Source organism: Aquarana catesbeiana, linkage group LG04 (genome assembly GCF_042186555.1).
Source record: "Aquarana catesbeiana isolate 2022-GZ linkage group LG04, ASM4218655v1, whole genome shotgun sequence".
Lineage (NCBI taxonomy): Eukaryota > Metazoa > Chordata > Amphibia > Anura > Ranidae > Aquarana > Aquarana catesbeiana.
This window is the reverse complement of record NC_133327.1, coordinates 659,296,078-659,311,468: the sequence shown is the minus strand read 5'-3', so window position 1 is coordinate 659,311,468 and position 15,391 is coordinate 659,296,078. Positions and strand designations below refer to the sequence as shown.

At 44.4% G+C, this 15,391-nt stretch overlaps 2 protein-coding genes across 2 annotated transcripts in view; both read left to right on the top strand.

The window, feature by feature from the left end:
* Nucleotides 1-3,252, top strand: part of LOC141141304 (uncharacterized) — a 79,804-nt gene extending 76,552 nt beyond the window's left edge. The window contains exons 14-15 of the mRNA XM_073628979.1: nucleotides 2,201-2,353; nucleotides 3,182-3,252. Coding sequence (XP_073485080.1) covers nucleotides 2,201-2,353; nucleotides 3,182-3,252 — 224 coding nt within the window. The remainder of the gene's footprint in view (nucleotides 1-2,200; nucleotides 2,354-3,181) is intronic.
* A 501-nt stretch (nucleotides 3,253-3,753) lies between these two features.
* LOC141140951 (uncharacterized) overlaps nucleotides 3,754-15,391 on the top strand; it is a 43,631-nt gene continuing 31,993 nt past the window's right edge. The window contains exons 1-4 of the mRNA XM_073628510.1: nucleotides 3,754-3,923; nucleotides 4,656-4,848; nucleotides 6,076-6,195; nucleotides 9,721-9,837. Coding sequence (XP_073484611.1) covers nucleotides 3,765-3,923; nucleotides 4,656-4,848; nucleotides 6,076-6,195; nucleotides 9,721-9,837 — 589 coding nt within the window. The 5' untranslated portion in view covers nucleotides 3,754-3,764. The remainder of the gene's footprint in view (nucleotides 3,924-4,655; nucleotides 4,849-6,075; nucleotides 6,196-9,720; nucleotides 9,838-15,391) is intronic.

The following is a 15,391-nucleotide window of genomic DNA, read 5'->3' as shown; positions in this document are numbered from 1 at the left end:
GTCCACCAAAAGCACATATTTCAGTCTAATGCCAGTCTAATGCCGGTGATCAGAAACGCTCATCGTACCTTATTATGCATCTGTAGTTCCCAGCTCCACCTACTGAGGGTATTAAAAGGGGGTATAAGGGTGTTCTCATTGCAAGGTTCTTCGTTTAGTTTTCAATACACAAAATAAAGCAACAGGAGAAGTAAAGCTGGCCACTGATCGGCTGAATAAAAAACAAAAAACAGGTTCCTCTGTCTATCTCGCTGTTAGAATACACTGATCAATTAGCTGCAGCCGTTGATTGCTAAAATTTTCCGGTATGTCCCTTTGACAGAAGTCGTTCACACATCTGCCGTCTGTCGAGCAGGGACAGCCACACACTGAACACAATTTGAATTTTGATCAGTCTATAGCCAGCTTAAAGTGGTTGTAAACCCTTACAACACACTTTTTGCTACAGGTAAGCCTATAATAAGGCTTACCTGTAGCTACCCTGGATATCTCCAAAACCTGAACAGTTTAGGAGATATCCCCTGTATTTGCATGTGCCAACGTCATCGGCACATGCGCACTGAAGCAACGGCATGTACATGCCATTGCTTTAGTGAGTGTGCCGTTATCGCCGGAGCCCGTGATACCCGGCAGTAACTCTGGGAGCGATGTCGGACGCCGGAACAGTGTACGAGGACGGCTGCAGGGGCTTCGATATTAGGTAAGTAATTCATAATGAGCTAGTATGCTAGGCATACTAGCTCATTATGCCTTTGTCTTGCAGGTTTTTTTTTTTTTTTTGTCCTAGGGTTTACAACCACTTTAAAGTGCCCCTCAACACAGTAATGGCCCGTACACACGGTCGGATTTTCCGATGGAAAATGTCCGATCGGAGCGTGTTGTCGGAAATTCCGACCGTGTGTGGGCTCCATCGGACATTTTCCATCGGATTTTCCGACACACAAAGTTGGAGAGCAGGAGATAAAATTTTCTGACAACAAAATCCGTTGTCGGAAATTCCGATCGTGTGTACACAAATCCGACCGACAAAGTGCCACGTATGCTCAGAATAAATAAAGAGATGAAAGCTATTGGCCACTGCCCCGTTTATAGTCCTGACGTACATGTTTTACGTCACCGCGTTTAGAATGATCGGATTTTCCGACAACTTTGTGTGACCGTGTGTATGCAAGACAAGTTTGAGCCAACATCCGTCTGAAAAAATCCTAGGATTTTGTTGTCGGAATGTCTGAACAAAGTCCGACCGTGTGTACGCCCTATAAGAATTATGGCACCCCTGAACTGCCACTCCACGGGCACATACACCACGGGCTTTTCTCCAACCCTGGTCCACAGCCAGACCGATGCAACCCCCTCCCTACCAGGAAGGCATGGAGTTCTGAGAGCTTAGGGATGGCCCCGGTTGATGAGCTCCACCACCGATCTCATCGCTCCTGCCTAATTACATTCGAGAAATACTAGCCGCCCCCCCCCCAGTGGGCAAGAGGGGCAAGTGTTCTTTCCCGAAAAACTGACAGGAAAAGGGGCCACACAAATCTAGGCCAGAAGACTTTCCTGGTCTCAGGGAACCTCTGCTAAAAATTACTGTATCTATAATTCATGATACATTAGTGTGATGGTCCTTAGTGCCGGTTCACACTAGATGCGGCACGACTTGCAGGTCGCCTCACGAGGCGACCTGCACACGACTGCCGGGGCGACTTGCAAGACGACTTCTGTATAGAAGTCTATGCAAGTCGCCCCCAAAGTAGTACAGGAACCTTTCTTCTAAGTCGGAGCGACTTGCGTCGCTCCGATTAGAACGGTTCCATTGTACAGAACGGGAGGCGACTTGTCAGGCGGCTAGGTCGCCTGACAAGACGCCCCCCGTGTGAACCGAGCCTAACTCATGTGGACATTGGGAAGAATAGCCTATAGTTATTACAGATACACCCTTACAGATATTTAAAAAGATCATTGGTGTCAGTGAGAAGGCTGAAATTGCCCATTGCTCAAGGAACCCCTAGCAACAACTTGAGGAACACTAGGGATCCATGGAACGCTGATTGAGAAATCCTGGTTAAGAGACTTGAATTAGAAAGAATATCCAGCCCATTTGGACCCTATTCTTACAAGATCATCTTGCCTCTATACAATGCCAAATTGACCAAACCATGTCCAACACTTGGTATAACCATGTTTTTCTTTTATTTTATATTAGGTAATGGAGCTCCAAGACTTCTTGATTCTTCCATACTTCAGCTGAAAGTAAATAATACATTCAAGGTGATATTTAATGCATATGATCCAAACAATGACACAGTATCGTTTTCACTTGTACGGCCCATTCCACCAGGAGCTTCCATTACAATGAGTAAGTTATGGTTTCACCACAAGATAAGCAGATCATGGATTATTTGTTATTAGAACGGTTGTTGTTGACTTTACCTGCTTCCCAGAGGTTTTTAAAGTGTATCTAATACTTGTCAGGTTTAATTACCATCTGTGTCCCTGCTGGGAAGACTGAAAGTGTTACTAAACCCACAACAGTAAAATCAATCTGTATATGCAGTAAAGCATGCTTGTTATACTGACTATGGAACCTAAGGGGTTAATCCTCTGCATTGTGTAAAAGGGCTGTTTGATCCTGTCTTCTCTGATTCTCCCTTTCTTCCACAGTCCCCAACCCATCTCCTGATAGTACAGAGCCTTGGGGAGCACTCTGCACATGCTCAGTTTAGTGTTTATTGCTAGAGAGTTGTTTGTTTTTTTTATTTCTTTTTTGGGAAGGTGTATGTGATCGACACAGGGCCATCAGCACTGTCCAGACAGAGGGTCAGGGGTCCTGCAGCCTCATAGGACAGTCAAAGGAGAATGAAAACTCCTTCTACAAGCTTTACCCAGATACTGATAGAAGTCACAAGACTGCTATATACTGCTGATGAGAAAAGGTATTTAGCAGTTTATAGTTACTAAAATAATTGCATTTTCATGTTCTGTGTACTGTGGGAGACCAGATATACTGAATGTGCGGTCCTGGGTTTATTAACACTTTAATGTCTCTATTTATTCTGATGATCATTAACATGGGACAGAAAGTAATGGGTAATCAAAAATTTTACAGTCATCGAAAGAAAAATAGAGTGGAAAGCTTCCAATGTCTAAGAGGGAATTTTCCCCTCTATACCTTTCATGTCTACAGAACCAGAAGTATTGATAAATCGGTCCAAAAGTTACCGAGAGAGCAAAAGAAAAACCCAATCCAATCCATAGCCACAAAACAAGCTACATCCACTTTCTATGCACAATAGGCCTTTGCAAACCCTTTGCAATTCCAATTATTACCTTTTAAAGATAGTGCCATGTTTGCTGGACAACTTGGTCTGTTAAAAGGAGTTGAAAGAGAACAGACTTACTGGCAGGATGACCAGGTGATAATAAAGGGAAACAAAGCTAAAAAAAAAAAGGGAATAATGCAGCAACCACATCTAGGAACTGGTAAGCTGCAATATTATTATACATTTTTTCAGGTATGTTACAGCTTTAAAATATGTTTGAACTTTACTTATAACATAGCAGTGCACATTTTTTGGCAATTTTAAATTTTTTTGGTGAAATTGGGATGAATGTAACATGATTTATTTTGATATGACTTTGCCAATTCTCTTAAAAAATCATCAAACCGCAGTTTCATATCTATGTCCCTGGAAGGATAAAACAGCTTTGTTATATACAAAGTTTTATTTATTGATCTGTTTGTATCACCAGGTGGTCAGTTTACGTGGATGGTCCAGGATTTAAGACCTACACAGCTAACCATACAGTTAAATGATCATCTTTCTGGTTCCATATTCATCCCAATGGTTCAAGTCTGCAGATGCATCAATGGTGGAACATGTGATTACAGCATCATTGTTGAAAACTATTATGACATTAAACATCAGGTAATTAGGCTGGCATTATGAAAGCTTAGGCTATAGCTATTGTCATGAAAAGCAATCCTTAGGATATTTCTAACAGCTACCCCAAGGGATCCAAACTCAGTACAATGAAAATGTAATACATTTGGATCACACCTTTTCCAGACAGATTTACCTTGGTAGAGGAACCATATTTTCCTTATTGTTGGGTACAGTCTCTGCTTTACCAAAGATTTCCCTATTGTAAAATATCCCCGATTGTGTGAACATTAGATCTTCTCCTTTGCCTTCATTACAGACCTCAAACTGCTCCACAGTTGATGTAGGCCACTTAGAAGAAAATGCAAATTAGGCTTTCATATATTTTTTCTTTATTATTTAAAAAAATATATATATTTTCCCCTTTTGTAGTCAGATCTGAATCATAGGATTATTTCATTTTTACATTTACAGCCATGGGCTGTACGATTTTACAATTAGAGAGAGAGACAATCTGAAAGAAAACATCCTATGCTTTCCACAATCTTTTAGAGTATGTTTGTGGACATTTGTGCTCATCCAGCCAAAAGGAGCATTTATGAGGTCAGATACTAATGGTGGATGAGAAGAGCTGGCTCACAATTCACATTTTAATTTATAGCCAAAGGTTCAGTAGAGTTGACATTAGTGGTATACATTTGGGTCTTTGGGCTCAATTGTCCAAGAAAAATATGCAACCATACACATAAAGGGCTAAGTATACTTCTGTTTGTCCAGGTTGTTGGCTGTATCTGTCCAGATGGATTTTCTGGAACATTTTGTTCGAACCAGTCCACACCATGCCGTGGAGAACCATGCTTTCCTGATGTACCCTGCCTGAATCAGAAATATGGTACTCAGTATGTGTGCAGTAAATGTCCACCAGGAACTGTTGCCAATGGTAGAGATGGCGAGAAGTGTTTTTTGAATGGTAAATATATACATTTAGTTTCCTATATTTCTTGGGGACACTGTTGGTGGGATCTCTACACTTGAGTTTATGGGGCTGCACACCTGCTGTGGCTATAGTGAAAGGTTTGCGCTCTCACTGTTGTAGATTTAATTTGTGTTTACTGTATGTCATAGAGAATGAAAGAGGAGGAACCCATGCTGGGTGGGATCACCCAAAAAAACTCCCAGGTTGACAGGAGGAGGGATTAGATAGATTCTCAGGGAAATCTCACTGTTGTAGTCTTTAAGATACCTAAAAAGCCAAGTGTTCATTCAGCCCACCAGGCTGTACCACCTACAACGTAAAATGAAAGTATCAGTTCTCGGTAGATTGACCCCTTATTAGTTGGAGCCATGCCTTGGCTAGGGCAGAATAGTAGACGTGATGACTGTCCCATATCTTGAAGCCCACAAATAATGAACATCAGCATTTGAGTCATAGATAAAATAATTCTGTCAAGCTGGAAAATTATCGTTAAGCAAACATCTCTCAGTAATTTCTGGAAGCACTGGGAGCCTAGAAACTGCTTCAGTGATGAGCAGGATCGTGTAAGAAATACTGGTTCAATGGGGCAAGACTACTACCAACTTTGCTTCCTGAAGCTGGTATTAGCAATTCACAGCAGTACAGATTTGGGGCTCCCTGGGAGCTTGAAAAGGTACTGTGCGTGCGGCCTGCCTTTCATTATTGTTACAACTGTTGCAGTCCAACTATGAGAGTAGAGATGGGTTAAAATCGACATGGGTTAAAGCCTCGGTCAAGTTTTTAATGTCTTTTTTGGAGCCCACTGTAGACATTATGTAACTTGTTGGTCAGAAGATGTTCAAAAAGGAATACAGAGAGCAATGCTTATTTTTAGTACAATAGGAAGGTTTAAAACGCCTGTCATATAGGAAGTGGGGTTATTCCCTCACTTCCTGTTTAGTCATTCCCCCCTACTCTACCCTAAACTAAATGTTTTGAGTAAAGTTTGTCTTTAAGCACCCACCAAACCCTAACTGAACCCTTTTAAGTTTAAATTTTGCCTTTACACCCGAACAGAGCCTCTGCCCTTTCTTGCTCTTTGCTGTAACAACCTTTGATCATAACTGTTTGACTCTATTAGATGCGCCCATACTCATCTTTAAGAATATGGACTGTTTTGTTAAGTATGGATAGGATGTCTCATTCTTTTATAGTTGTTAACCTCCATATTTGTACCCGCAGATCTGTGTTTGCCTCCTTATCCATACCCTTGCAACGAAAATGCTGATTGTATCAATTCCAATAGCTCATATACTTGTCGCTGTAAACCAGGATTCACTGGCGATGGCAAGAATTGTTCAGGTACATTTGACTGTTCGAGTAAAAACAATAAATGATATAAACATAAGTTCTGTGGGAAGAATGGAGCAACTACTAATCACAGGGCTCTACTGCAAAAATGTAATGGGGCCCTCCCACCCCTATCAAGTTGAATCTCTGCAGAATCTGACATTTTCACCCCTAAAAACAATTATCTTCATCACTAGTGGCCATATATTTATACCTCCAACTTACTGCTGACCGGTTTTGGCCTTCACGTTCCAATTTTCATCCCTTTTTATATAGATTGCAGAGGTGTGCTTTTATTAACATTATAATAACTAACAACCAACCATTAAAAGAGAAGTATGGGATCAATAAAAAGTAAACATTTATACTCACCTCGGTGGATGCAGCGTCGGTCTGATGCAACATCTGTCCCCTGCTGCCTCTAAGACTGAAAACTGAGCGATCAAAGAACGCTGGTCGCTCAGTTCTCGGTCTTCAGTGAGCACAGAATGGTAACTGTCAGTCACCGGCTCTCTGTTCTGCCCCCCCAATGCTCACTGGAGCATCAGGCTTTTGAGGGGGCAGAAGCAGCTGGCTCATGCTCTCAGCGGCACGCTGAGAGGCTGAGTCAGCTGCCAGTAGGACATCTGGGTGGATCTCGATGTTAAAAGTTGGGATTCATCCAGAGCCTGGACTGGCTGAGTTACCTCAGTTGACAGCAGACTTTAGCCCACTGCCAGCTTATTATGGATCACAGGAGTGCAGAACTTAGTGAGTGCACTCCTGTGACCCACAGGGGAAGTAGGGCCAAAAGAGCTTTGACGCTACTCCACCTTTATGAACAAATTAGGGCTAACAAAGTGTTAACAAGGAGTAAAACATGAACTTAGTTGAAATTAATTACGGTAATTATAATTAGTGTAGCAGTACCCCCCTGGGGCTGCTGAGTGATGTGGCCCGCCTGTCATCCTACCCAGCCCGGCATTCACTTCCAGACACTCCAGGATAATGAATCAGTCCATCAGCTTTGTTTTTATTTTATTTTATTTAGGGATTAGAACTTGGATGGGGTTAAGGAATTCATGGGATGCCCAGAAAATAATTCTTGCATGGTTTGGGACAATTCAGATATTCTCCTCCTGCACAACACTTGCTGCAGACTATCTCTCCTTCTCCCTCTAGCACAATTCTTCAGGCGCAGATTGTGCACATGGCTAGGCCTAACTCTGGTTCCAGCCAGGCCTTAGCAGAGAGTACCTTATTACAGGCAGGGACCGCGGGCCCCTATGGTGTAGCAAATAAAGTTCCAGTGCTAGCTGCCTTTTTTGGTGGACTACTGATCCCAGTCAGCCCTTTGCAGACCCTGCCAGCTCTCCTGACTTCCCTGCCAATAACATCACAGTCTCTTCCGCTGGCTCTACATCCATCTCTGACTTCAAACTCCCAGTCCTCTCTGGCATGTCTCCCTCAGCTCTCCCGACTGTGCATGCCACTCACCGACACCTAGTGAATCCCTCCTGGAGACTTGCCCCGCAGTATTCCCCGCTGTCCTCTTCTGTTCCTGTTCAGGACACCCCTTGGGTTTTGTGGGGCTCCTGTTCAGCTCCAAGCCCCTGACCCAGGGTCAACGCCCCCCCCCCCCGACTGGGGCTCCTCCTCAAAGGCCCCGACAGCCTAATACTCCATCTTCAGTTCTTCCACCCAAACAACTCCTCCTCAGCTGGGCTAACTCTAGGTATTTAAGGAAGCCTCCCCCCTGCCAATCCAGGTTGGGGATTGGTCAGGGTTCCGTAGAACACCCCAGACAGCTCCACCTTTCTTCCCCATCTTTCTTTTAGAAGCACTGACAAAAATCTCAACTCTAGCACCTAGTAGAGGGTGCTACACTAATTAATTAATTCCAATTACTAAAATACATACTGTAGTAACAGTATCAATACAATGTTGTTACATCATAACATTTTTTTAAAAATACATTGTTTGCAGAGGTCAGTCATACAGTAGTGCTCACAGCCATTCCTGGGAGACACAGCAAGACCTGGCTGTCAAACTGACAGCAGAAGCCTGCTTATTATAGAAGATGAGCAGCCTTCCTGTTATAATATGTTGGACTGGGTTGGGCTGATCCTGCTCTTAGTATCAGGGGCCACTGTCTAGTACTCCTGATACAAACAGTGGAATCCAGCTGTTGAAGTGACAGCTGAGTTCTGCAGGACTCCAAAGGCAAAATATGGCTCAGCTGTCAAATTTACAGCAAAGCTTTGCTGATCAAACCAGAGCCATGTGCAATCTACAGGCATGACAGTTCTGCATAGCCTTGCTCCCAGGCCCTTGGTTGGTAGTTCCAGGAATGGCTAAACTAAAGCCCAAAGCAGCCATTCTAATTTAATGTTGTAAATAAAAGAAATCAAATTGGTTGCTAGCAATAAGCCTCTATGTTTCTTAGTTCCAGTTTTTATAGCTCAGGTCCTGTAAATCTATGAGTTTTAGAAAACACTATTTCTCTCTGATGTGGAAGCGGAAAAATGAAATATCTGATATTACTTAAATAGAGAAATTACCCGTCTGTCCCTGGAGATGTTTTCCTAGGTAGAAAAATTCAGAAATTGAAGGAAATTTGTATTTCCTGTCAATAAAAGCAGATACATGAGGTTATATTTTTCTTATCTGAAATGTTATGTTTAGTATAAATGAAAGTTTTGAACAGCAAATGGAAAAGGTTTTTTTATTTTTCAATGGGCACATAAGGCTAGGTTCACACATATGAGAATTGGATGCGTTTTGAACCGCATCCAATTTGAATGACATGTGAAAGAACGTTGCTTTCTAATTGTTCAAATATATCTGGTGCAGCCGGAGTGCGGATTCAGTGCGATTCGAAAAAGAGCCCTGTCAGTTTTCTGAGCAGTGCGATCCGGCTCAGGTGCGAATTCAGGCCCATCGACTTCTATAGGAACGCTTCTGAATCGCACGTCATACAGTTGTGAACAGGATAACAACCTGACCTAATACTGATGTAAACTGGACCTGATACTAATGCAATCCTGACCTGATCCTGATCCAAAACTGATCTGAAACGCTAAACCACTGCTTTGTAAATTATCTCTGGAAACAGAGCTTCAATTCGCACCGTACATGTGTGAACCCAGCCTTAGAGAATTTGGTGTATTTTCACTAGTGATAACAAAGACAACAGGTAAAGTGAATAACATTGATTATTTCATGACAATGGCACCTGAAAGTGGGTGGGATATATTAGGCAGCAAGTGAACAAGGAAGAAGGCAAGCCGGTGGAGGCAGTGTGATGCTTTGTCTAGTGGAGTCCATGTCTCAATGGGTCAGGGCTGTTTTAGCAGAAAAAGAGGGACCTACTCAATATTAGGTGGGTGGTCAAACTGTTATGGCTGATCGGTGTGTGTGTCTGTATAGTGCAGAGCATCATTCATTTATTATTAGGTTAACTGTATTTATTTGTAGTTTGCTGTTGCTTACAGCAAAGTCATTTCTTTAAACCAGTGACATATATAAATGACAACTTTATTTTTTTCTGACTTTTAGATATCAACGAGTGCCAAAGTCTGACTGCATGTCCAAGTGCTAAATACGAATGTATCAATAGCCTTGGCTCATTCAAGTGCTCTTGTCGCTACAAAAGCATTGATGACATACAGTGTGGTAAGTATTGCAATGTTTAGGGGAAACTAGTGCATGGAAGTATGGCCTAACCCAGGGGTCTCCAAACTTTGTACTTCAAGGGCCACATCATATATTTTACAGATATTCGTGGGCCGAAAAAAAAAAAGTTGCTTATAAATTCTCAGCCATGGAATAGAATGAAATTGAAAAGGCTGCCATCAGCAAGGCTCCTCCGTCCTAAATGAAGGAGCCTCGTACACCAGGGCTAAATATTTAGTGTGCATGAGACCTTACATCTATGTTCCTTTCAGAGTCGCCCCACACATTTGTTTCTCCTTCAGTGGCTCCCTGTCCATTTGTGTCCCCATCAGAGCCTTCCTGCTCATTTATGTCCCCATCAGAGCCTTCCTGCCCATTTACATCCCCATCAGAGCCTCCCTGCCCATTTATGTCCCCATCAGAGCCTTCCTGCCCATTTATGTCCCCATCAGAGCCTCCCTGCCCATTTATGTCCCCATCAGAGCCTTCCTGCCCATTTATGTTCCCATCAGAGCCTCCCTGCCCATTTATGTCCCCACAGATTCTCCCCACACAATTGTGTCTTCGTCAGACTCTCCATGCACGTTTGTGTCCCCATTAACCCACCCCTTGTACAGTCATGTTCCCACCAGAACCCCTGCCACACACTTATGTCCTCTCAGAGCCTCCTCCCCACACCTATTAAAACCCCTCCTGCCCATTTGTGTCCCCATCAGCGCCCCCACATGTGTGTCTCACATCAGAGCCCCCCCACATTTGTTTCCCCATCAGAGCCCCCCTGCACACTTGTATCCCCATTAGGGCCGCTCTGAACATTTTTGTCCCCATTAGAGCCCCCCATGCTTGTGTCCCCCATCAGAGTCCCCCTCCCCCATTAGTGTCCCCCATCAGAGTCCCCCAACGCTTGTGTCCCCATCAGAGCCACCCACACTCGTGTCCCCATCAGCACTCCCCCCCACACTTATGTCCCCATCAGAGCCCCCTCTGCCCACTTGTGTCCCCATCAGAGCCCCCACACTCGTGTCCCCATCAGAGCCCCCCCACACTCGTGTCCCCATCAGAGCCCCCCCACACTCGTGTCCCCATCAGAGCCCCCTCTGCCCACTCGTGTCCCCATCAGAGTCCCCCCACACTTGTATCCCCATCAGCGTCCCCCCGACACTTGTGTCTGCATCAGAGCTCCCCCCATGTACATTTGTGTCCCCACCAGAGCCCACTTCTCTTGGCAATGACTAAGCGCACGTGAAGTGTGCGAAACCTGTCTACCCAGCATTCGGATGCCTGTCATTTTTGGGATGTCCAAATAAAGAGGATTTTGATCTACAGTGGTGTTCGGCCATTTCTTCTAATTTCATTGTGTGCGGAGGCGAGCACCTACTGGATCATTAGGCTTCCTTATCTCACCTGGAGCAGCGGGTTTTCTTTTTTTCCAGAGCCTCCTTCCCACCAGCACATATCTTTCCCCATCAGTCTCCCTGCACCGCCTCCTATCTTCCCCGTAGATCAGTGTCTATTACCGCTGTAGTGCTCCTCTGAAGGGTTGGCTTTAGTGAAGACCTACTGCACCTCCCGGCTCCCGCCCCACTGTTACACAGGCACCGCACGCTGTATGTGAAATGACAGTGGTAAAGGAAGGACATAGAATTTAATCTACAGCACTGATCTCCAGACTGCAGCCTGAGGGCCATATACGGCCCTTTGCTTGTCTTTACCCGGCCTTTGGGGCACTGTTCCTCTCACTGATACGAGACACCATTCCTCCCACTGACAAAAACTATGGGGCAGTATTCTTCCTACTGACAACAATGATGGGGTATTATTCTTCTTACTTAAACAAACCTGCCCGCTACCCCCCCGCACTGGATATGGATGGCGGCAATCAGTTGCGCCATGATGCCACCCTTTTTTGAAGCCAATTAGAGCCTCAGGCTCTAATCATGTGCTTAAAAAAAAAAAACATTGAAATCCATGCGTCTGGCACCCTGCATGTAGAATAGGGGCTGCACACATGGATTAGGAGGGTGGCGCCCCTGCACCCCTAATGGACCGCCACTGGATGCGACACTATTCCTCCTATTGACACCAATGATGGGACACTATTCCTCCAATTGACACCAATGATGGGACACTATTCCTCCAATTGACACCAATGATGGGACACTATTCTTTCTACTGATACCACTGATGGGGTACTAATCCTCCCACTGACACCAACAATGGGGTACTAATCCTCCCACTGACACCAACAATGGGGTACTAATCCTCCCACTGACACCAACAATGGGGTACTAATCCTCCCACTGACACCAACAATGGGGTACTAATCCTCCTGCTGACACCAACAATGGGGTACTAATCCTCCCGCTGACACCAACAATGGGGTACTAATCCTCCCACTGACACCAACAATGGGGTACTAATCCTCCCACTGACACCAACAATGGGGTACTAATCCTCCCACTGACACCAACAATGGGGTACTACCCCCCCCCCCCCACTGACACCAACATCCAGCCCCCCTAAATTCTGAAGGACAGCAAACTGGCCCTTTATTTAAAAAGTTTGAAGACCCCTGATCTAGAGCCTGGTTTTTAGTTTTAATATGTCCAAAATTTGTTCTTCCATTTGAGACCTAAGGCAGCTTTTTACTCATCAAATGTGAAAATTTTATACTGGGATTCAGCCCTTAGGGCCGGTTCACATCACAAAAACTCCAGATCCGTTCCGGATGTATTTCTGCATGCATGTTTTAACAAGTTTTTGGTGCATTCCGGTGTGTTTTTGTTGCGATTTTTGATACATTCCAGATCCTTTTTTTTCCTGATTTTTTTTTTTTTATTGTACTGGGGTCCAGTGCATTTTTGATGCATTTTACCACATTCCGGTACAGTCCAGTGCAGGAAAAATGCAGCATGTTCTACTTTTTTTTTCTGGAACTAGAACGCCCTGGAGCTGTCATTGTAAACCATATAACCTACTTTCCATGCATTTTGGATGAAGAAAAAAAAAAAAACACGTTGTACTGCATGTGGTGTGAACTGCCTCTTAAAGTGATTGTAAAGTCTCTTTTTTTTTTGCTAAAAATAACAAACATGTTATACTTACCTGCTCTGTTACAGTGGTTTTGCACAGAGCAGCCCGGATCCTCCTCTTCTCGGGTCCCTCTTTGGTGCTCCTGGCCCCTCCCTCCTGTTGAGTGCCCCCACAGCAAGTAGCTTGCTATGGGGGCACCCGAGCCGAGCCGCAGCTCCGTGTATCCATTCAGACACGGAGCCGCGGCCCAGCCCTGATTCCCCTCTCTCCTCATTGGCTCACTGACTTTGATTGACAGCAGCGGGAGCCAATGACGCTTCGCTGCTGTCTCAGCCAATAAGAAGGGGGGGTCCTGGGCACCCGAGATTCTTGTGCAACATGGATCAAAATGAGGCTCAGGTATATATTGGGGGGCTGAGACACACAGAAGGATTTTTATCTAAATGCATAGAATGCATTTAGATAAAAAGCCTTCTGCCTTTACAATCACTTTAAAGTATGTAGAACCTCACCCATTCAGTTTAAATAGAAATGAAAGGCAAAACATTTGTGTGTAGAGCTACAAAAAGTTATAAATACCTTTTTTTTCCCCTTTTTTTATAAGTGAACACATTCCCTATGTTCTCAGCTGCACAAGAGCTGGGGGAGGATAAACATCAGAACACTGAACTTCCCAGTGACTAGCTGTGCAGGTGAAGGTGGGGGGGGGGGGTGTCAGGACAAGTCTGATCACTGGAGGAGAGCAGGCATAGCTAAAGAACTGACCAGAGTGTATTCTCCTGCTTAGTGTGGTCAGTTTTTAATAGTAAAGCAGAGGGGCTGGCAGGATCACCAGGGATTTCACATAAGGGAAGCAATACAAAGAGAATAGGAGACTTTCTCATACAAATACATGGTACAGCAGGTACACATATTAGGAATGTGAAATGTTGGGGTAACATATTCTTTAAATAAAGACAATAAAATTATATTTTATGGTCAAAATAAGTGTCTATTTTTTTCATGTGGTTTGTATACAAATCAGCAAAAACTAGCTAACGGAAGAAGGGGAAGAAGATGTTAAAGCTGATTTCCATGACAGACACATACTTACATTGGTCCAAGCTGGGCCTATGTAACTATGCAAAAATATGCATATCTGGAATTCATCTGCCAGCCTAGGTTCAGGTTCACACCTATGCATTTTTTAGTGCATTTTGCAGTTTGCAGAAATGCACTACAGTCCATTTACTGTATTTATCGGCGTATAACACGCGCCCCAAGTTTAGGAGGGAATTTAAAGGAAAAAACTTTTAGGAGGGAAGTTTAAGGAAAAAAACTTACATTTAAATGCCCATCAATGCAGCCTTCTCAGTGTCCATCTGCAGCCTTTCCCAGTGTCTTTGCAGCCCTGTGTCATTATTGCAGCCCTGTGTCATTATTGAAGCCCTGTGTCATTATTGAAGCCCTGTGTCATTATTGCAGCCCTGTGTCATTATTGAAGCCCTGTGTCATTATTGAAGCCCTGTGTCATTATTGAAGCCCTGTGTCTTTATTGAAGCCCTGTGTCATTATTGAAGCCCTGTGTCATTATTGAAGCCCTGTGTCATTGCAGCCTTCCCTGTGTCATTGCAGCCTTGTGTCATTATTGCAGCCTTCCCTGTGTCATTGCAGCCTTGTGTCTTTTAAAATTGGCGCGATCGGAGGAGAGGAACGAGTGGCGCCGAGATGCACAAAGCCGAGTGTACTTCGGCTAGACTCGGCTCTGCTCACAGTCAGGGGCAGGACTGCAAGAGGAACCGAGTCCAGCCGAAGTAGACTCGGCTTTGTGTATGTCGGCTCCGCGCGCTCCTCTCCCCACAATTAGCGGAGATCGGCGGGGATCGGCCTACGATTTCCCCCTGATTTTAAGGGGAAAAAAGTGCATGTTATACGCCGATAAATTAGGTAGTTCCATTCAACATGGTTTCCTATGGTACACGGTCAAATTTATGCGTTTTGCAGCCGGTGCGTTTTTGGAAAGGGTCAGGGACTTTTTTTTTCTCACAGCAGATTATGTTTTGCGTGTAATAGACTTCAATGGACCCGCACCAAAAACGCAAGTGCTGCGTTTTTGATGTATTATTATATGCATTTTTCGTTTTTTTATCTCTTTAACAAATTGTGTATAGCTGATTGTTTTGGAGCGAGTAGGGAAGCCGGCCGCCACGTCCTTAACCGATGAGTCATCAGCTGTCAGCGGGGTTCCCCACTGACAGTTAAATGTAAAAACAAGAGTTGCTGGCAATAAAAAAAAAATTGGCAAAAAAATGGCATGGCCCCCCCCCCCCCATTCCATACCTGGATTTTGAGGGGAACCCCGCGCCAATTTTTTTTTTTTTAAATGCCATGGGGGTCCCCTCCAAAATCCATACCAGACCCTTATCCGAGCATACAGACCGGCAGGTAGGGAAAGAGAGGGGACGAGCAAGCCCCGCCCCCCCATCCCCCTGAACCATACCAGACCACATGCCCTCAACATGGGGGGGGTGTTTTGGGGCAG